This window comes from Solanum verrucosum, unplaced genomic scaffold (assembly GCF_900185275.1).
Source record: "Solanum verrucosum unplaced genomic scaffold, falcon-dt-bn FXZP01000108.1, whole genome shotgun sequence".
Classification (NCBI taxonomy): Eukaryota; Viridiplantae; Streptophyta; class Magnoliopsida; order Solanales; family Solanaceae; genus Solanum; species Solanum verrucosum.
Genome location: NW_026020274.1, coordinates 3,654,334 through 3,677,126, shown reverse-complemented (window position 1 = coordinate 3,677,126; position 22,793 = coordinate 3,654,334). Strand labels below are relative to the sequence as shown.

Here is a 22,793-nt window from a genome sequence, read left to right as displayed (position 1 = left end):
CTAGCTATTCTCTTATACTTCATTTTAGTTTTCTGTCCAGATAATTGAGCAGGATCTTAGTAAGTCCGATAGTTGCAGCGATTTTCTTCCATTTGACTATTATTTTTTTATATGTTTAATTTATTTCACTTCTATTTCTGTCTATAATTTGAGCTTAAATGGAGAAGTGAAGATCTATATGGTCGATTTTAATGTATTTGGGACTGAGGATACAGTTATTGTGTAAAGGAGGTGTATGGGGATTCTGCTAAATCAGGAGTAATTTCTTGTGATGGCTTAAGCAGCATGATGAACATTCACAATCTTTCCAGTCTGTAAATATTTGAAGGTCGAGTTTGTTCAATTGAAGCTAATACTCTTGTTCAAGATTAATTGAAGACCATATTTTAGGTACTGGCTCAACCAAAGGTGTTTATCTCTTTATTTGGTTGGTTTTAAGTAAGAAGGAGCAGATTGAGATCTAAGATATGTGCACATGGATATAGCAGTGTTCACGTTAAATTAGTCAAAGTGTGTACAAACTTATCGTAACATTGTAGGATATATGATTATTGGACTAAAGCTAAGATAGGTCAAAGTCTTCTAAATCAACTCAAAGAACAGTTACCAATTCAAATATGAACCTGGTGGCTCTTTTCCTTCATTTCTCTAGTATCAATTTGGGTCAGAGTTCAGACTTTATAGCACTTCTTGGTGGACCAACTTTTGTCTTCATCTCAATCATCAATTGGTCATCCATGAGAGAAGAACCAAACAATACCAGTAAACTATGAGTCAGGATCTAATTATTTGCATATACATATACAACACCTAGAGATAGTCAAGTACATAGAAAAGTATATAATACGTTAACCGTACAACTCAAGAGAGAAGTGTAACAACTTGGCCATACAATATAATGTTGTTCAGCTATTCGTTAAGGCCATGGAGACGATGAAAGGCAACAAGATACCTTACATATACAAGTTTACACATAATGAACTAACTTTACATCAAAAAATTCCCTTCATAGGAAATTACTTCATCTTGCAGATTCCTATTCTATTGCTGCCCTGATAAGCAGGTTAATATAGGTGCTTGCAATAAGAGTTAGAATATAGATAGTACGATCGGATGAGAAATATGATTAGTGTTTGAGACCTACAAAGCACAAACCAACTTCAGCTTGCGCCTGCAACTCTTCCAAGAGTTTAACAATGTTCTCACGGGGCATCGAGCCATCAGTCTGCTCTGACAAGATCTTCCTCACTCTGTGTGCACAAAAAGAAAGAAATAATTAGCAGGTTTTGCTAAGCTATAACATATTATCAGGCCTTAAATCTACAAAAAGACTGGCAACTAGAAGATAGGAAATCAGGTATCTCCTGGATCTCCATGTGAATTACTCGAGGATCTAGTATAAAATTTGAATCACTCAGAATTAGTATGGACAGACTTCCGGCCTCCCCAAATACCAATAGAGGATCAGTAGCAGAAAAGCACTAATAGAAGGACATGATTAGGAACACTTATATTAAGATAGACTGAACTATACATGGTTCATGCCAACCTACTACAGAGTAACAAACAGTTGGTAACACAAAACAGCACGTTCTACACCACTGGAAGAAGATAAACGACAAAAAGAGGTAGCAGAAAGTCTTGAAAAAGAACATATAATGGAGAAAAACAGTGAGCCTCACGCGGGGGAAAAGGTTTCCATTCATGATGATGTAGAAAAGGTCTCTGCAATAATCACTGGTAGAACTAACAGGTTTTATACTTTAAAAAATTATAAAGAACAACAAAAATAGCTGTTTTAAGTACCATAAGGGATTATAAAAGGATGTCTGTTTTTACAATACTGTAGTCACTGGATGATTGAAGTTTAGCAGGACTACGTCATGTGAGTTTATTGATCCTATGAAACAGAAAGGTTGCATCTACTCTGGCAAGGAATTCTACCATTTGATCTGGTAAGGCAAACTGTCTGTCAACGCAGAGCAGTAAGGACGCATTTGGTTTGTGAACAGTGGTACACGGATTATAATGCAGGATTGTATTAAGGTGATGAATATAACTGGATTATGTACTTTCTCATTAGATTTTTTTCTCATGTTGAAACTTGATGACTGATGTATATCTAAAAAAGGTTTTGGTCCTGAGCTGGATAAAGATTTGTTCCAATAATAATTATCTTGGCACATGTAAACACTTCATCCAATCCAGTATTGGTTTTATATCGTGTTAAAAAATAATTAAAGGGCTACAATAAAAGAAAACATTTTCTAAAAAAACCAACAATTTCACAAGAGAATTGAATGAAGTAATACCAAAACATGAGATAAAATGATAAATCCTGAATTCTTCTTCAATCACAAAAATTTAAAAATTCTAATATTTTTGAAAAATTACACCATCTAACACGTGTATACATTAACTACTAAATATTGAAAGCCTGTTAAAGACATGAACTATGACCTTGGATTCATGAAATCAGCGTGAATAAAGAAGCACTTTTTCATGCAAGTTGATGATAAACTATGATAAATTAACTTTTATATTCCTATACGTGAAAGACTCTCAATTTTGTCAATAAATGTCATTTAGCTATCAAATATTATGAGGGATGTCCCAAAATTTAGACAAGGCCAGCCATACGAATATAGAGGCAAAACTAAATCTTGACTCTAAAACCCAGTAAATGACTAACATTGTTTAGTTCAAAACTTATGATTCAGGAGAGGAGCAAGAATTTTGTGCAATCCAGCTTAAAAGGTACCTTTGAACTATTGCAGTGTTTCCATGACCAGTGCAAATAATAAGCATAGCATTTAGAGGAAGATTGGAGTAAATGCTCCTGACTCTGCGATTCATACGGCCTAATATATCCTTCAGTTCGGGAGTGACATCAAATTTGATGCTTTTTCTGGAATTAGACTGTTTCTCACATGTCATCAATGCTATCATTTCTGCTAACTTTTTATTTAGCTCCTCAGAGTCATCTGCTTGCTTCCTCAAATATGCATATAGCTCTGCAAATTGCGTCCAGATAAACTGTACCTTATCATTTCTGACCTATCAAGACAAGTGATGCCAGTATAGTGAGAGCTTTCAGATTCTTAATCAGTCTGCTTTTGAACAATATAACAAATTAGATTCTTTTGACTCACCTCTTTAATGGCTTTTGAAAGAGCTTCATCGTCAGATGATACTGGAATTGTATGGGACAATTCACCAGCATATCTCCTTGCTATGGATATATTATCAATGATTGAGGATCCTTTGCCAGAGTCACTCAGAACTGAAAGAAGCTTCCGCCGCAATAATTGTTGAGACGGAGGTATGCCAAAATCAGGCCCTAGTTCAGGAAGTTACAGCCCAATGAAGTCTAGGATGCATTGATCCAAAAAGCAAAATGAAAATATTTGGTGATCCATAATAAGCAACATAAATAGAACAAAAAGAACTCCATTTCGAGGACAAAAGAAAAGAAAAAAATAGAAAAGAAAATGAAGGTAAACAGGGATTGGAGAAAGAAAGCACAAGAATGGTGTTGCTTGTATATCTGGTGTTAATATAATGTACTCATAAAGTTTTAACTACGGGTTGCCTCCAATTTACATAGAAGCTTCGTTTTTTATATCATTGGGTGTGGTGCAATTAGTCTAAGAGCACTAACTATTATGCAAACGACTGATATGCTGGGGGGTAGGTATAAATGTGTTGAGCATGCATCATTGCATCCATGTTATAGTGGGGCTAAGAGCAGCATTAATTTTCTATAGGCAATACCAATTAGTTGAGATTACACACCCCTCTTACACATCTTAACTTGAAATTCCGTAGCTAGTACCCACCACCATCACAAATTTTGACACGTAGCAAACGTTTTTTTTTTTTTCAACATTTCTAACACATGAAGAGGTTTAACTTAAAAAAGATTGACAAAATGGATGGTCAGATTTAATCAAATGATCCAACAGTCTAAATATTTTTCATCTTATTTATTATTCATTTTCTTTGTTTTTAATCTTCCTTTTTTACAGCCCAACCACCTCCACCACCACCACCCCTTAACAAAACACATCCTCCCACTCCCCACTTTTCTCTAAAGAACACCCACCAACTGAAAGATACACAGGATTCCGCTATCATCCCTCTTGTCCTTGATGCCATGGACTGTGTTACCACAGAAATTTTCAATGTTTATATCAGAATTCCCAATGGAATTGAAAGGTTTATTAAGAATTAATTTAGTTGGGAAAGTTAAGTCACTATGGCTCTTAAGATCAATATCCAATCTGAAGAGTTGTCTCTAAATCCGTGTATTGTAGAGACACGGGTGAGGAATGGCAGAGGCTTGTCCAATAGTGGAGCAAATCCCAGATGAAGATATCACAGAACTTGAGGACATCATCAATGCAGTTTTTGACAAGTCCCAAAAGGGAAATGAAATGGCAGCACCAGTAAATGAGACTAGAGCCATTGTGATGCACGAGTCTCGGAGAAAAGAGGGACTCTAAAAGCAAGTTAAGGATGATAATTACTGTTTGCTGGAAGACGTCAGATGAACCTGGTGCAGAAGGAAGAAAATGGTGCTCTTCTGCTACAGCAAAAACTACACCGAGAAACAACCCTTTTCCGGCTTCTATGGCATCAGCTAGTGATGGGAGCTGTTGGAGGGGATCAAAGAGAAGGGTGTCTTGGGGTCTGTAATAGTGGTCAAATAATAGTCCAGCAGTCTGACAGCGACTTGAGGGGTGGTTGGAGAAACGAGTGGTGGTAATCTTCTTTTTTGTGATTTCCTTTTTTTTCTTTTGACACATGTCACTCAATGAGTAGCGCATGTGATACACTTCCCCATATAAAGTGGTGTTATTCCATCCGGAGGTGGGGTGGGGGGGGGTTGCGGACTACATAATTTTATATATTAGGTGTAAAGGGAGGGACCTCATTTGTTAAGGTGAGTAAACAGGAAATAGGAGCAAGTTGAGGAGGAAATTATACAATAAGCTATGTTTTAGCCATGTTAGAAGGTTTTCTTGAGGTCCCCCGTTTTCTAGGAGTCCTAGTCCTATCAAGAGATTTACTATATGCTAGAAAGTTATATGCCAGTAAAATGTAGATAGCTTCTAGAATTTTTTATATTTTTTTTAGTTGTATAATATCGGCCTGAGATGAGCTTAAAGTGAATGAAATGATTGGTAAGGATTCATATAATGCACCCCGACAAGCTTAGAATTGAGGCATAGTTGTATCCACTATTTTGCTACTAGAATACCCCCGACATGCTTATTTTTTGCTCGTCTGGATGTAATTATGGGGGACTACACACCCTTTGTGTAGTTTGTTATCAATACACAAAAATGTTACCTGTTCAAAAAAAAAGAAAAAAAAAAAACTTGAGGACGTGGCCTAAAATAGAGTGACGGAAACACATGTTGCTGCATGGATCAAACATAATTAACAATTGCTATAATGTTGTTACGACAATCACCTATTAAGCAGACTAACAGCCCGTCTGAAAATTTCTAGGTTTGGAGATGTTTCATTGCTCCAGATTCCTTTCAGAAACTGAAGGAGAACATGATCTAAAAAAGGTCACAGGTGGAATAGGGGATTTCTTTTTGTTACCTTCACTGCAGAATGCAGATGTGGGTCAACAGATGTGATGCCCGAGATGGCACCAGACACCAAGTCTTGGATTTCCCCTAACAGAAGAATGGAGGAGACCTTTCAAAAAAAAAGTTAAAAAGAAAGGACAATGGGCTGGAGAAACAGGCTAACCCCCACCACTGGCCAGAGCATTTATAGGCCCAACTTAATGAGGAGAGACCAAGAGGAACCGAAGGGAGAAAAGGCAAGAAGGACATTTTCATCTCATGCAACCATTTTTAGCCTGCACCCTTCCCTTTTTCTTGCCTCCACTATACCAACCAAAGGGGCCATAAGAGTTTAGAATGCACAATATTTAGTGGTGCATTAGCATGTGTAAAAAGGTTATGACTTACCATTTTTTATTTTTAGTAGTGCTAATTCCAAAGTAGCTTTTGCATCTTCAACACTATCATGCCCATTGTCTGAGTCCTGTATCTCCCTGCCGAGAAATTTTCTGCTCAGAAGGCGAAGAGCAGCTTTGTAGGATCCTCTTGGATGCTTGTACAACACAGCGGTATCAATTACCAAATTATGATTTATCTTCAGGGCTAACAAATCATTTTCCAAGGAATGCCCAACCAGAATGGTTTCCTTGTGAACCAGTTTCAAGAACTCCACCTGAAGAAAGAAAAGATAGTTAACTAAAACAAATAGGACATGTATAGCAAATCAGTCTGCTTTGCAGATGCAAGAAATCTGCAAGAAACTATTTATGCTGATTGCGTCTTTTCCGATTACTAAAATGGGACAAAGAGGTCAGCAAACAAAAGGCTCTAAGGATAAACCTGGATATCTTTTAGAGTGGTAGTCACATCTTCCAACATCTGACAGGTAATTCCACTATACCTGCAAAGGTTCAGATTGCTCAACATAAAGCAAGATTATCAGTTAATGAAAGGACATATATTTTAACTGCAAACTAGCTAAAAATGTCCTTTTACGTTAAAGACTCACGTACAGAGTTCTTCTGCATGTGTTTCTATCCCACAAAAAGAAATACTTAACTGACTGAAGGACTAAGAATTTCAAGAAAGAGAAGGTAAGTCCCTGAGTTTATTTAGTATTTTTGTCTTCGTCTTTTAGGACAAATATTTTTTTTTTCTTCATCATGAAGTATTTTGTGCTTAACAAATATTTTAGCTTATAAAGCAAGAAAAAATTTATTTCGCCGACATCAGAAAAAAATTGGCGCAGTTCAGCAAATTGAACTCCTGCTGTGTCGGACTCCCTCTGAGCACCCCCTATCCCCCTAAAAAGAAACAACCCTCATCTATCTCTTCGACTTTGGGTATGGATCTTTAAAAATGAACTTACGAATATAAATCAAAACTTTTCTTCCTATGAGAGATCGATAGCAACACTAAGACACAACCAGAAATGAGAAGAAAACAGCTATCTTGCTCAGTTGCCCCCAAAAATTCCTTGAGTTGAGTTTTGTATTCTTAAAATCTGTTTGCTTCTGAATCATCTATCTTTCCAGTTCTGTTTCCAAATTGTTCCTCACTAAGCCGAGAATGGAATCACACTTGCTCCACCCCATAACAATATAAAAAGGAAAAACACAGAGGAAGATAAAAGTTATAGCCCAACACACACTGATTTTACCACCCACATAGCCCTTCCCCTGCCATCTTTTGAGTACCTTGCTTGGAAAGTGTGGTTTGAGGCGACTTGAGTAGATCTTAAGGGAGGTCAAAAACTTCAAGAATATTTACCATAGGAGATAAGGTTGGTAGAAATATTAAGAGAAAAAGGAGAGAGGCAATAGAAAGAAAAAGAGAGAGAAATAGAATGATTTTATAAGCAAATGTAGAATTGGAAATAATAAGAAATTTGAAAAATGATTAAAAGGAAAGAAGTTAAAATAAAAGAACAAAAGAAATTGAAAAGGGAAACTGCGGAGAGAGATTAAACCCTGGCTATGAAGCTCGATTCTTTAGTTAATAGCTTTTTCTTGGTTCCCTTTTCTTATTCTTTTTTCTTTCTGTATCTTTTTCCCCTCCTTGATTCCTTCTGTCTTACAAGACGCTTTCCATTACTTGTGGCAGTGAGAGACTGGAAACTGCGAAAAAACTTAAAAGATAGTAGAGAAAGAAATAACAGACAAGGGTACGGTATAGTCATCAATGAAGTGGGTGCACACTTCAGCGACCAAGGTTCAAATCCCAACATAAACAAAAAAAGATGAGTGATCTTTCGATCTGCCTACGCTTTGGAGGACAGAGTTACTGGGTACATAACCTAGTTGGAGGTAGCAAGTACTTGGTGGAATAGTCGAGGTGCGCACACACTGGCCCAGACGCCATCGTTATAATATAGATAAAAAGAAGACAAACAGAAGAAGCAAAAAGAATCTATTCCAAGATATATCTTGGCTTAGTTCCCTTATAAAAAAATGGCATATCGTGTCAATAACCTTTTCTATGGACTATACTAGGTAGTTCTGAATATTACCTAAATACACAAATTTATCCAATTAATGAATTTGCATGGCTTCCTCACCATCAAAAAAGTAAAAGTAGTCAACTCTTGCTAAATCAAGCATGAAACATGCAAGACATTCTTTTGATTGATAAAGATCAAATAAAAGTCAACAAAGCACTAAATCCAGCTCCTATGATATCAAAGTCTAGGCCATCTGAATTGAAGATTGGCTTCAGGCATACTAAACCACAAAACCCTTCTGAGTTACAATATGCATTCCCGCCTAAACTCAATTCCTTTGAAAGAGCCGGGAGAGCATACTAGCAAAATTTCAATTTCAGCTCATAAATGGGACAATTTTATATTTAGACCCGACTTAACCTTTAAAAGATATTTTTAACTTTTGCAATGCCTTTAGACTTGGATATACCATTTGAACACCACTGAAAAGCAAATTCCACATGGTGGCTGATTCTCCAATCTGTTACTCCATCCAATCCAATTTATGTGATGGAGTTTGACTCAATACGGAGATTAAGGAAAAAAGGAAGACTTTTTGATAAGATTATCATTTAATGGGCATCAGGAAGATGCCAAATTGCAAAAGGTGTGACCAGTTAGCTCCAGTACAGAGCAAAAAACATTTCAGCACTAGTACAAGTAGCCTGAGCTAAATCTAAGGAGCTAACAAAATCCAAAAACATGTTGATGCTATTAGCAAGTAAATCTAATCTTGAAATGTGCAGTCTTAAACTGCTGATTCTCCAATCTGCTACTCCATCCATTCCAGTTTGACTAACATTGTTTGACTTGGTACGGAGCTTAAGGTAAAAAGAAAGACTTGGAACTTGTGGTCTTAAGTATGAAATAAATTTGTGGCTATAATACTTTTGAAACTTGTTTAAAATTAAATCATTTCCCAAATTAGAAATGTGTCATTCTTTTTAAAATGGAAAAATAAGAAATTAGTGTCACATAAAATGGAACAACAACAACATACCCTGTGAAATCCCACAAAGTAGGGTTTGAGGAGGGTAGAGTGTACAAAGACCTTACCACTACCTCGGGGAGATAGACACATAAAATGGAAGAGAGGAGTATGTATTTAGCATGTGTGATCAAATGTAAATTTAGAAGTTTATCATACATAAAAAGTACCTAGTATTGTAGTCAACAATTTCATTTGATGGTTTGACCAATTTATCCAGCATAACCTGCAATTGGTTGATGATATTAGCCCCTCAGACACAAAAAGAAGTAGCTAATTAATATCGTCTGAAAGACCATGGGACAATTGATCATGCATCAAAATCTCTTGTAACAGGCCAGGGAGGTACATTTGAGATCAAGTTAGAGACTTTTGATGGCCATACAGGAGGATAAAAGAAGAAAAAAAGACCATTGAATTTGCCCAAACACGTACAAAGGAATAATATCCCTTAACACATGGTGCATGGACCAAAGGACAATATATATGTCCTAACTTGTTACATATGTTCAAAAATATGCCTGGACAACTACAGGGTTCAACCATACAAATCAACAATCCCAATATATATGCAGGTTGATTCATTCTAAAGTAATGCAGCAGGCCCAAATAGTGCAGGAAGGATATAGACGATTCATCCAACTAGCTAAAGCATTGAGGTGCAGTTGATTGTTGCTTGAATTATAATGGCAGTATATGTGTATGTGACTTTCTATGCTGCTCGGACTCTTCAAAAATGGGAATGGGTGTGTCGGATTCTCCAAAAGTAGTGTAATTTGGAGAATCTGACACGGGTGCGGCATCAAAATCAAAGAGCCCGCGCAACTTAGCTGGCTTAATAGATTTTTAATGAAAAGAGATGATGGCAGCATATATGCCAGCTGGATCATATTTAAAATTAAAGCTTTTTGATAAGGGTGGTTCATATAAACTAAATAAGGACCACCCCTCCGAGTGGCCAAAAAACCAATAGGACATCAAAAAGATCAGGGTAAATGGCATTTTTTACATAGAAAAGAAACTAGCCATGGACAGAATACATGATGAGGAAACAGTTTTGAAAAAAATGGAACTATAAAGCAAAAGATAGATTACCTCATTGCAATGCAAGTGAGGGACAAAAAATAGAGCGAGAAAAGAAATAAGAGGAAGCAAACCTGTCCTTCAACATCCACTAGTGTCACTCTGGTAAGCTCAAAGCCTTCCTTTGTAATACACTACAAAAATATATATTTTTTTACCAAAATGATATGACATTTGTATGCAAAGCTTCCAGTTTAAAGAACAATGACAAACAAGTAAATGTTACTTAATAAATAAAAGAAAAAAAAAGGTTACTATGTAAGAGAGAGAAATCAAGAACAGCAAGTATAATATCTTTTTAGATAAGGAGCAAACATAATATATGTCTGCCTGTCCAAAGAATATACATTAAAAGCTATTATTTTGGTATAAAATATATACGCAGTGGCAACCAGCAGAGGACCCTTTATACCATTGAATAGCATTGATAAGACAGACCACATTTGAGGTTCAAAACAACGACTATTTGCAGTAGAACATACAGATAATAAAGGATGTATATACTTCTCATACCATCTTTAGAACTCTTAACTTCTTCTACCATCATCAGAACTCTAAGTCCAACTAGTCTGAACACAACTTTTAGTACCATTACATCAAAACTGATATTTCATATACTATAAACATCACAATTAAACCACATAAACCAACATCTCCTCCCATCACCAACCAAGTCAAAGAAACCTAGATGCAGTAAATAGTTAAGCCACCGTAAATCATATCTCATCCAAAACTTGACTACCCGGCATTATTAAAATGCTCTCATCCTCTCCAATATTTATATCTAAGGAGTAAGGAAATGAAGATTAAAAACAGCATTGATTATGCAATATAAGTACGTTTAAATACTAAATCATAACATTGTGATGAACAAATTGTTGTTAAATTACCATCTCGCAGTCAAGGGCCAAAACTTCATGTGGAGGTGTTCCTGAAGGAGCAGGAAGCGTTGAAAGAAATTCTACATGGGTAATGAAATACCAAGGTCAACTGGCAATAATCTTAACCAAAAAATTCAATAAATTTCAAGTTCTTGGAATGCATGTCACCTGGTTGCTCATAACAGTATCCATTTTCTTCTAGTTGCTTGTCCGAAAGTGTATAATAACTAATGGGAAATGGTATATCCTTCTTGAGGTCTGCAAAGGACACAGTCTCCTTATTAGGAACCTCAGCACCTGAATGAATAAGAGGATGATGAAGGCCCCATTTGGTTGCATTAAGATTAAATCTGAATGCACATCTAAATGGTTAAGATGTCGTCTCTAGATGTAAAGGACACAGTCTCCTTTTTTCTTTCTTTTTTTCAAGTTGTCATAAAAAAAAAAGATTACTTTTTTAAGCTGGTCTTTGAGCATTGAATGATTAAAATTGTTTGTTTATCAATTTCTTAATGTGCATAACTTATTTATTTTAAAACATAATAAATATACCATTCAAATAAAAAAGTAATAAAATATCAGAAAAATATATAAATTTAATAAAATCATTATTTGATTAAAAACAAACATTTATGTTCACTAGTGATGGGTGGAAATGGTTTGTAGTGGCCGTGATGGTGATGGTGATAATGGTGCTAGTGACAATTAACAGTGGTGATGATGGTGCTAGTGGCAATTAACAGTGGTGATGATAATCATGATGGTGAAGATAGTTGGTGTTGTAATGACTGACATGATGATGGCGATTGGTAGTGGTGGTGATGGAGGAAATGGTTGTTAGTAGTTGGCAGTTTTGGTGGTGGTGGCTGAACAGTATGTGGTGGTTGACGATGGTGTTGGGGGTAGTTGGCATCGGTGCTAGTTGTGATAATGGAGATGGTTGGTACTTGGTAGTAGGGATTGAGCGTCGTGGTGGTAGTGATTGATAGTGGTGGCAAAGGTGGCGATGAAGGTGGTGGCGGCAGTGACAAAGGTGGCGATGAAGGTGGCAGCGGCAGTGACAAAGGTGGTGATGGCAGTGGATATAATTAAAATGATGGAAGTGGTGTGGTAGCGACTAACAGTAATTGTTGGAAGCAGTGGGGGTTGTGATGGCAGAGGTGGTTGGTGGTTGGAGATGATGGTTGTGGTTGACAGTGATGGTGGTGGTTGTGATAGCACAGATGGTTGCTGGTTAGTGGTGGTGGTGGTGGGTGGTTACAGATAGAGTGATGATGAAAATTATCCAGACAAAAATAATTTTATTGATATTAAGACTTTGTTCAAGATCTTAAGATTAATACCTATTCCGACCAAATAAGTACTTAAATCCAATGTAAGCAAATGCACTTGATGGCCTCAAGTCTAAACCGTTCAGATTCAGACTGCGAGTAAGTGCAAACAAATGAGGCCCAAGAAGTGCCTGTCAAATTGGGTATTGCAGAAAAACAACATAAGAGAGTGGTGGAGGGAAGGAAGTTAACTTTTCAATTTATTCCTCCAACAATCTAACTAACCCAATCAATCAAGTAAGCATCAACCCACATTGCCAAGGTCGTTAATTTTTCTTTCCTATTTTTTAGATCAGTTGGTAGAGGTCCGTTTTATGATCTTCTTTATTCATTTAAATCAATCTCATTCTGTTTGTTAGATGAATCTCGAACTTACCATGCAGAAACAAGTAGTTTAATTCCAGCTAGTTGGTATTGTTTTATGTGGGGATCAATTGTTATCATGTGTTATATTCTTGGCCAAACATGCATCATTCCTAAAGATTTTAAATCTTCCAAAATAACTTCCTTCTGTGTATTTTTAGGTCTACCTCATCCTCTTTTTATCACCTTCAACAATCATAGTCATCAAAAACAACCTCTCTAACTCACACAAGGTAGGGGTATGGTCTGCGTACACCCTACCCTCTCAAAACCCCACTTGTGGGATCACATTTGCTATTGTTTTTGTTGTAACAATCATAGTCATACCTAGATTTTCCGATGTATTTCTCTAATTATCCTCTATGTATGCTACTTATCGTGTTTGTCAAATCACATGTCATCATTTCTAATGCAACTAAGATGTGATCATTTCTAATCATATTCAGTTTCGCATCTTACATCCATCTTTAACATCCACACTCGTGGATGTATATTGATCTTAGTGGCTCAACATTCACTCCCATATAATATTACTAGTCTCACAACCGCTCTATGGAACTTGTTTATCATCTTCTTAGATATCTTCCTGTAGCACAATACTCATGTAACACTCTTTAATTCCAACCATCTTACTTTAATGTTATGTGTTACATAATACTCATTCTTCTTTTTTTGAGTAAGGTAACAATTGTATTAGAAGACAAACTTAACACCAGAAAAGATGCTAGGTTAAGAACTTTACAAATCCCAAAAAAGTATAAACACCCGTCCATAAGCCTATAATCTTAAATATTGCCTAATAGGTCTACCAGGTCCCCTATTTCCCCCCACATATTCTGTTTACACACCAAAAAAAAAAAAATTAAGACAATTCATCCTAATTTTCTGGATAGAACTCCTAATACATTCAAAAAAAAAAAAATTCCTCTCTTTCCATATAGTCCATCAAATACAGGCAGGTATAATACGCAACGAGTTCTCATCACCTCCCATTTGTCCAAAACTCTTCCAGCTGCTTAGCATCATCAAGGTAGCACTTGGCATTGCCAATTTAATGCCCAAAATACAAAAGAACACGTGCCACAGATTTATAGTTGTCTTGCAATGTAAAAAATGAATGTTCATTACTTTCCCCATCCTGTCCACATTAAAGGCAAACCGAACAAATCTGAAAACCTCTTCTTTGTATTTTTTTCTTGGGTCAAGCATGCTTGCCTAATTACCAGCCAGACAAAACATGACACCTTCGCTGGTATATTCACTTTTCGAGTTTACAGATTTAACTGAGAATATCCCTTTGCTATTCAGCTTCCATCTAAGTCTGTCTGGACAGTCAGATATCCACCAAGAGATTCCAGTAAATTAACAATGTAGATAATGCCCCAACTTCCTAATCATTAAGAGCTCTTCTGAAAATCAAATCCCATTCTTGTTAACTCCACATTTGATTGATCATAACCTGCTTTTGAGTACTTATTGAGTACAAAACAGGAAAGCTGAACTTCAGGCTATTCTGGCCAATCAGTGTTCCCAGAATTCAGTTCTTCTTCCATCTCCGACCACAATCTCAACATTACGCCAAGAGGGAGACATCTTCTGAGTACCCTCCAGGGTCCTTACCACCTCAGGAGCTTCCCAGGGCCACAGGACCCCCAGCTCCACCTCCAGTTCCTCCGAGGCTATGGTGGGAAATCTTGATATAGTTTGGAATCTATTGGGCGATTTCAGGCCCAATTAAAGAGTCAATGTTCAGTTGGAGACACAGGAAAAGAAGGAGAAGACATTGGGCTTCAACTGTCACCTCACTTGCACTGAAGTGGGTTGCATGGAGAGAGAGAAACAGAAAAGCTTTTGGAGATGTAGAGATGAATATTGTACAGTTAAGGAGTAGCCTCTTATCCCTCATTTCTTTTTAGTGCACCCTCGCGATTCCTTATTGTAAAGAAGATTGAGTGTCTTTCGTAGAAAACAATCTCTTTTTGTAGGTCTTTTTACTTTTTGGTATTCCCCTGCCCCCTTGTACACAGGCTTCGCCCATCTGCTTTTGATGAAATACATTTACCTGATCAGAAAAGGGTAATTTTTACCCACTTCTCTAATTTAACATTCTAGCAGAAACCAGTGGCGGATCTAGGATCTTAGGCTTGTGGGTGCTCACTTCTCTTATTATAAAGTTACTATAAATGCGTTGTATAACTGTATAAGTGTACAACTATTTAAACGTTATAGTTAAAAACTCTTCATTTCTTAGAAAAACTAAGAAATGAAGTCCAAATTTTCCTAGCTTCTCTTACCAATTATAACTAATAATTTACTCTTGCAAGCTTTCCTCATTTATTTTTATGTTAAGGAAATGAGCATTGCACAACCATTAAAAAATTCATCACCTATACTATTATGAAATTCATTTTTGATGTACTTCATGGATGAAAAAGCTCGTTCCACGGAAACAGTAGCAACACGAAGAATGAGAGTCAAATTGATAAGCAAATAAACATGTAGCCAAGTTTGATGCAGATTTGACTTCACCAATACTTTAGCAAAGTCACTAATTCTCTTCAAGTTGAAGAACCTCTTATCAAAATTACGAGCATAAACTATAAAATTGTCACACTAACAACTGAGATCTCGAAGCTTATTGCTATCAAACTCATTTTTATAATACTCGGTCAATATCATTATCCTGTTCTTATCAAAACCACCAAATGAACTAACTAAATTCAAGTTAGTCATTCCAAGAAGTAAGTCACTACTCACAACATTAAAACAGTTATTAAGCTCTTGAAGATGTAAATTAATAAAGACATAACAAATATCAACACGCAAATGATGAGAATATATAACATCAAGAGATTTACGCTTGGACTTTCCTGGAAAGTATCTACCATTAATGAAAATGTAACATCAAGAACTGCTAATTGCCGCTAAAAATACACATTTAGCAGTAATTAAGCTATTATCGTTAATTAATTGTCGCTAAATGTTATTTTTGTTTTTGTATCTATACATATTGATACATAATTTGCAAATAAAATTTAAATGTTATATCAAATGTTGATCACCTACTGTTAACTCACGAGTCAGGCGAATCAGTCTTTGGTAGGGGTGGGCAAAATCAGTCCAAATATTCATGATTCGTCTAATTCATTTATGTTTGGATAAGTTAATAATCCGCTTATTTTATTATATGGACTCATTTGATCTGTTTATTTCATCCCATTTTAAATTTGGGCTAATATAATGCAATTCAAATTGATTCATGAAAAATTACAAATGTCTTTTTCAAAACATTCAAATATAATTTCTCATGAATCAATTTGAAATGCATTTTAATATGATATTATAAATAATAATTTATTTTATGTACAAGAAAATACATGATGTGAATGAGAGATATGTTTCTAAAGATTACTAAAGCTTCATTAATTAATTTTCAAGAATGAGATCTAACTTCCAACCTAAATTATGTAGTGTGGTCAAATCCAGCTAAAAAAGACTATGGAAGAACATTTATGAATGTTGTAAAAGGTTGAGATCTAATTATGAAAAATGTATTTATGGAGAAAAAATTGGATTGCTGCTGGGGAGAATCGATCCCTCGACCTACAGCCCCGCACGCATGACTTTTAAGACCAAGCCCTGAACCAAAGCACCCATCAGTGCTTTTGTTCAAAATCTTAATGGGTGCTCATATCTATTATATATTCATTTTTGCAGATTTTCTATATAAATATACAAAAAAATTGTCGGGGTCAATGGGTGCTCAAGCACCCGGCACGCTCTACGTAGATCCGCCCCTGGCAGAAACCATCCATGACACTTTCCCGTAAACTTCTAGGGGAAAAAAAGTGTATCATACACAGATCTTAGACAGGTGAAGAAAAATTTATAAAGAACAACACACACCATAGCAATCTTGCTGATATACAGTTGGAGGAGATGGTGCCTGCATTACAGACATGTCATTTCTAGACCTCTTTCTACAAGCAAATGAACCTCTAATTAACCGGAAATGAAATCAAAATAGCAGACTCGCAACAAAGACTTCTGGAAAGTTTTTCTTGGATCGGATTCGTACCTTGTTCAGATGACTGGGTGATTTTCGGTGAAATGTTCTCAGCTACTTTCCTTTTCCTCTTTGATTTGCACGTGAGAAGTGCATCTATTGTCTGATTTCCATCTGATACACAACTACCATGAAACAAATACTAATAATAAGAAGAAAACATAACTTCCATTAACACAAGAGTGACAAAAAAAAATTAAAACAAGTAACGCAAGAGTAATATATTGATTATTCCAATTATTACCAACCTGAGAGCTAAAACTGGCCTCGGAACACCACAGCATTCTTTGAAACCTTTGAGCACTTTAGACTGTGATAGATATAGAGATGCATCAAGGCCAGGGACATACAGCATTACCACTTTAGGGATCAAAGGTTTATTCTGCATGCAAAAAGAAAGAGGAACAGACGAAACTGTGTTAGCCTCTAAAGAAGATACTATTCACTGGATAATTGATGGGGACCATCCAAAGGCAACCAAACACATCCACATTAACTAAATTCTATCTCCATGTGCGTCAAATCACAAATGTGAAGTGTATCAATAATTCAAGATATATAACACCTAGAATCGCTAACGACTTAACAGACAATAGCAAGTAAAACCATAACCATTTCCTTAGTATTATCGAAATTTCATTGGATAATGTTTCAAAGAGAGCTCAAGCTCAAGTAAGAAAATCTTTCCCACAAACTCATTCTCTCTTCTTCTTCTTTTTTTGTGAAGTAAGGAAATTTCATTAGTGCATCAAGAAGATGCAAGGGAAAATATTACAGCAAAAGAAGGGATCTGCTCCTGTACAAGAACTTACAAAATAACTAAAGAGCAGATGTAGTCCAAAAAAAAGTTCAACAGTAGTCATTCTCCTAATGACGCGCATGACTGACATATAAGATAATGCAGCTACATGTTGCTGGTAGAATCTGCAAGCTTATCATACACTAACATACTAGTAAAAATAAGAACCATATTAATTTTTTTTGAGAAGAAAATAGGGACCACCTTTATTATGATTGAAGTGTAAAAAACTGAGTATAAGAATGCACATTATGAAATGAAGGGAAATATACAGATGTAGCTTTGTGAATTCATTTAAGTAATTGCTACACATACTGACAAGTGAACACCCAAGACGGGAAATGGGTCCAAAATTGTTTTATCTTTCTTTTTTCCCTTTTAGATAGGCCAATAATTTCTAGGGAAAAGGGCCCCCAAGGCCTAGCTCGAGTGGCAAAAGGTGGAGGATTTGTGGCTTAGGTCGCAGGTTCAAGCCCCACACCACGCAAAGCAAAGCCCAGTATTTAAGTGGAGAAGGGTAGAGGGGAGGCCCATTATCCACCGAGTTTAGAAGGCTGTGTTGGTCCAAAAGGCGAGCAACAGACGGATTTTTCGGTTATCAAAAAATCTAGGGAAAAGGGCCTGATATACCCCTCAATTTTGTCATTTAGAGCTGATATACCCCTCGTTCTGAAAGTGGCTCATATATACCCCTATTGTTACACAAATTTCTTACATATACCTTTTTCCTCTAACAGAAGTGAAAACAATAATTTTAAATTGTTTTTTATTAATTTTTTGATTTAAAAAAATAGTCCATGTAGGGATATATTTTATCCTTCACACATTTTTTTTTACTTTTTCAACGGCTAATTTGAATTTATTATTTTGACAGTCAAATTTATTCTTTTCACTTATTTTCTTATAAACATAATTATAGATGTCCTAAAAAAAAATTACAAATATAAAAACTAAATTACAATATAGCCGCAAAAAGATAGTTTTGATTTTTTTTTCTCTTTTTCATCACACTTCTTTCTTTTTATTTCTCTTATTTTACACTAAAGAATGAAAGAAAAAATGAAATAAGAATAAGAAACTCAAATAACGATAATCAAAGAAGTCAAAAAATAGTTTATGTGTGAAAAAGATCACACACATAATATTTTGAAATATTAAAAATCAAAAAAAATAATTTAAAATTAATTTTATCACTTTTGTAACGGTAAGGGGTATATGTGAGCCAATTTTGTAACAGTAGGGGCGTATGTGAGCCACTTTTATAACTAGGGGCATATCAACTCAAAATGGCAAAGGTGAGGGGTATATCAGGACCTTTTCCCTAATTTCTATAATGAAAACACCAAGTCCATGTCAGAAGATATTTGCAAGTTGTTAATGTGACTTAACTGAGTCGTTCACATTTGTCCAACTATCTAAACAACATGGTATTCTTTCCTCACATCAAAAGATCATACAAAAATATGATCTTTTGATGTTTTTTACATTGTTCTCGCTATTTCGAGCAATCTTCGATTTCTTTATTCCACGTGTTAAGAAGAGACGAGAAAGGAGACAGGATTTGATTCTTTTTGGACAGGTGGGTCAGAAAGTGAATCTAACGGTACAAAATTTCACAATATCAGATACTCCATTTTTTATTTATATAACCATGTACACACCTAAACTTCAGTTATGCGTGTCTAATTCCATTGTGTACCTTACTAGCAAAATCTACCTCTATTTGCAGTTAAAATATCCATTTTCAGTATAATCCAAATCACCTAGCAAAGAATCATTGATGGCTTGGTTATTTATATATCTGTATCAAATGTATAAATAATCTAGTAAGCAATGAATCGTTAAAATGGACCAGATTGAATGATTAATCTCAAGGTAAGGACAGCTCAACCTCTCCTCACCAGATTTTCCTCTGCAAATCCAAAAAACTGAGGTGTTTTTGCATCTGATACAGATATAAAGACATAAGTGGAAAACATGCAAAGAAAGGAATGAAATACATTACTTTGATAAAAGCCCACGATGGCATGAACCCATCAGCAAGCACCCAGGTGACAAGCCCTTGCACGTCCTGTGTTATCACATTAAGCATGATAAATCACGTTCTAACCTCTTGTAAAATAAGTACAAATAACCTCAATCAGTATGTTACAAACATACTTGAAGATTCAAGGTTGAGTTGGCTTCTGGTTTGTTGAAAACAATATCTGCTCTCGCCTGCACCACAATCAAAACTTGAATAACAATCACAGACATTATAAAAGGTTCAACCAACATGCATAATAGTTTGTCTTGCACAATGACATATCATAATGAATCGGACACAATTATTCTGCAAAAAATAACAACAAAACCATCGTCTCCAGAACAAAACAGAAGAAAAATAACTAGCAACCGCCAAATGGAAAATGATGCTGACAACAGGAATAGTATGTCACCACGGCATTCCAAATTTTCAATAATACAAATCTTAATTTTCCCAGAAACATTCCTCTTCTCCAAGTGAACAAGTTAAAAAGCCTAGACTCTAGACAATATAACCCACTTAAATGAACTCAATCTGCAAATCACGAAAGATATTCCTTTTATCAATTAAGAAAGATACTTCCTTTTCCTCTTTTTTAATCTCATCTCTTTTCTGCATTTTGGGTTTCTATCAGAACTAGTTATTTATCAAAATTAATGCATGTATAATCAATTTCCATCAAACTCACAATCAAAACAATATGTCCTCATAGTACTAATTTCATTAGCAAAAATCTCCTCTTTCTTCAAGTTAACCAATTAAAACTCCATATGTCCTCATTGTACTAAAATTTTCATTAGCAAAATCTCCTCTTTCTTCAAGGTTTACCAATTAAAAATCCAGCCAAGACAACCCAATTAAATTAACTCAACCCACAAGCTCTAAAAAGAAATTCTCCCTTCTCTATTCTTTTCCTTTTCATTCTTTAAAACACACAACACACACACAGACACACACAAAAAAAAAAAAACTGCGTTAAAGCTATTTTAGACCTTTTTAGAGAGACCCAATTCGATTAATAACTCATACCAAAAGAAAAAAGAATTCACATTCATGATACAATAGTGAACCGTTGTACTCCATTAAAGAAGTTTTTTTTTTTCTAAATAAACAACAGAAGGTGAAAAAGCAATAGAGTAAAGGACCTCAGGGCCGTAAACATCAAAGAAGGAGTTGGCTTTATGGTCTTTGCTGGATTTCTGTTCGTCGGGGATTTCTGTTTTACTGTTCTCAGAACTCATTGTTAGTCCGTCACAGAGAGAGACGGAAGCAAAGCAATTAGGGTCGGATCCTTTTTATATTTTTTTTCTTATTTTCTTGTTTTTGGTTTTTTTAATAATTATGGTGTTCGGACCGGCCTACAAACACGTTAGTTAATTCTACAATATTATTTTCACCTTGCATCAACAACACATATAGATAACTTTGTTCATTAAAATTAGAATAAACTAAGGGGTGGTTTGGTGTGAAGGATAACATCAAATAGTTTTTGGACTAAATTATAGTAACACTTAATTTGTTGTTTGGTTGATAAGTCCGGAATAACTTATTTCGGGATTAATAATTAGTATTGGAATAAGTTATTCCTCCCTTTGGGTGGTATAGCAATCTCGAGATAGCTTATCCATGGATAAAATAAGTAAATAACAAAGATATTCAATTAAACCCTTTTTTATACATCATTTTTCATATTCATGAAATGTATTTTTGTAAACAAATAACTTGTTCTTAAAATTTACGCAATGCATATTATTTTGAATAAAATAAACCAAGCAATCAATAAAAAATAATTTCAGTATAATTAATCTCAATATAACTTAGCTTATCATAATTTGTATTCAAACCAAACAGAGTCTAGGACCTCTCAAGAAAGTTTTCAAATCTTTATAATGGGAAATTTTTATGATTGATAATAGTTTTTTGGTAGTTTTTATAATTTCTAAATTTTGATTCTTATTAATTTTATTATATTATATATAATTAGTATATTTATATTTTTAATTAATTAAAATAATATATTCTTATCCTTTTGTTCAAAAAAATATTTTACATTTTTAAATTATATTTTTGTAATTATGTTACCGTGAGATATAAAGCAACAATGTAAATTTAATATATTTCTTAATATAATACATGAGTAATTATCACAACCTAGACCGTCGTGATTGACACTCACACAAACTCTCCGGTGGGAGAACCATCACTACAACCCAAACAAACAAATTTTATGAAAACTAAGGCATTTAAAGATGCGGAAGCAGGTTTAAATGACTATAAAAATTGTCCCCATAAACTCCAAGGTTTAAACAAATAACTAACCAAACTAATGCGGAAATTCAACCCCTAGAACCTGAAAGTCATTGTACCAAAACTCTACTAATGACAAGTCTAAGAACAAGGGGTACAACCCCAAAACTAAACAAACACCTTAAACAAATAGTCTGAGTCCGAAAAGAATGGACTTAAACAAGAGAGATCCATGACAGCCTGAAAGAACTGGTTCACCCTTGAATTCGGTCGCGATCAATAGTCACTTAGCTGAGGTCTATCAATAGCCACCTGAAGATGCTATGTACTCAACAAAGAACAAGCAAGTGCAGTATTAGTACACAACCACAGTGTACTGGTAGGATCACTCGGTTATCCCAATAAGTGAAACACATGCAAGTAACCACAATATTATAAAACAAGCATATATCGAACATATACAATATTAGTCATCTTTTCAGGACCAATGTAGCATCACACGTTCTCAATAATACACATTGGTTATCAATTTAAAGCAACATGCAGTCTTCCAATATCAATCATCATTATATATGAACGTAATAATTACAAGCAGATACACAACATAATTCAATGGTCCTCTTATGGAACCCACACCCAAACTGTTAGCATACCAGAACGTGGTACCCGATCCAATGTTTATGCCAAAACGTGGCAACCGATCCCATGTTTATGCCGGAACGTAGCAACCGATCCATTCAACAAACCACAATCACAATCACAATGCATATTCTCACAATCATACAACAAGAGGTGATTCATGTCATACAATTATTGAAATTATCCTCATTTACGATTATGGTGATCAATAATGCAACATTCGCATACATACATGCATTATAATGAGAAATTACAAACATATATCACACCAACATGAAATCACAACCATCACCTACCTCGAATCAA

General features: G+C 35.2%; 2 protein-coding genes across 3 annotated transcripts in view; one reads left to right on the top strand and one right to left on the bottom strand.

Annotated features, from left to right (window-relative positions):
• LOC125833919 (uncharacterized) overlaps window positions 1-22,793 on the top strand; it is a 234,306-nt gene that overhangs the window by 197,585 nt on the left and 13,928 nt on the right. The gene's annotated exons all lie outside the window — the stretch shown is intronic.
• LOC125833903 (small RNA degrading nuclease 5) lies at window positions 932-20,873 on the bottom strand. The gene is made up of 14 exons (XM_049513056.1): window positions 20,747-20,873; window positions 19,736-19,792; window positions 19,581-19,646; window positions 17,025-17,158; window positions 16,789-16,901; window positions 11,185-11,313; window positions 11,026-11,096; window positions 10,210-10,269; window positions 9,223-9,278; window positions 6,426-6,486; window positions 5,994-6,258; window positions 3,153-3,340; window positions 2,762-3,057; window positions 932-1,250 (listed from the first exon to the last, which is right to left on the bottom strand). Exons 1-14 carry the CDS (start codon window positions 20,840-20,842, stop codon window positions 1,127-1,129), a joined length of 1,716 nt encoding a protein of 571 aa, XP_049369013.1. The 5' UTR covers window positions 20,843-20,873; the 3' UTR covers window positions 932-1,126.

Excerpts from the sequence above, each read along its gene's own strand:
- LOC125833903 (XM_049513056.1), bottom strand. The coding sequence starts at position 20,842 with ATGAGTTCTGAGAACAGTAAAACAGAAATCCCCGACGAACAGAAATCC. Across the intron at positions 11,314-16,788 it reads CACCCAGTCATCTGAACAAG|GTGCTGAGGTTCCTAATAAG; the intron begins GTACGAATCCGA and ends TTATTCATTCAG. Across the intron at positions 1,251-2,761 it reads AACACTGCAATAGTTCAAAG|AGTGAGGAAGATCTTGTCAG; the intron begins GTACCTTTTAAG and ends TTGTGCACACAG.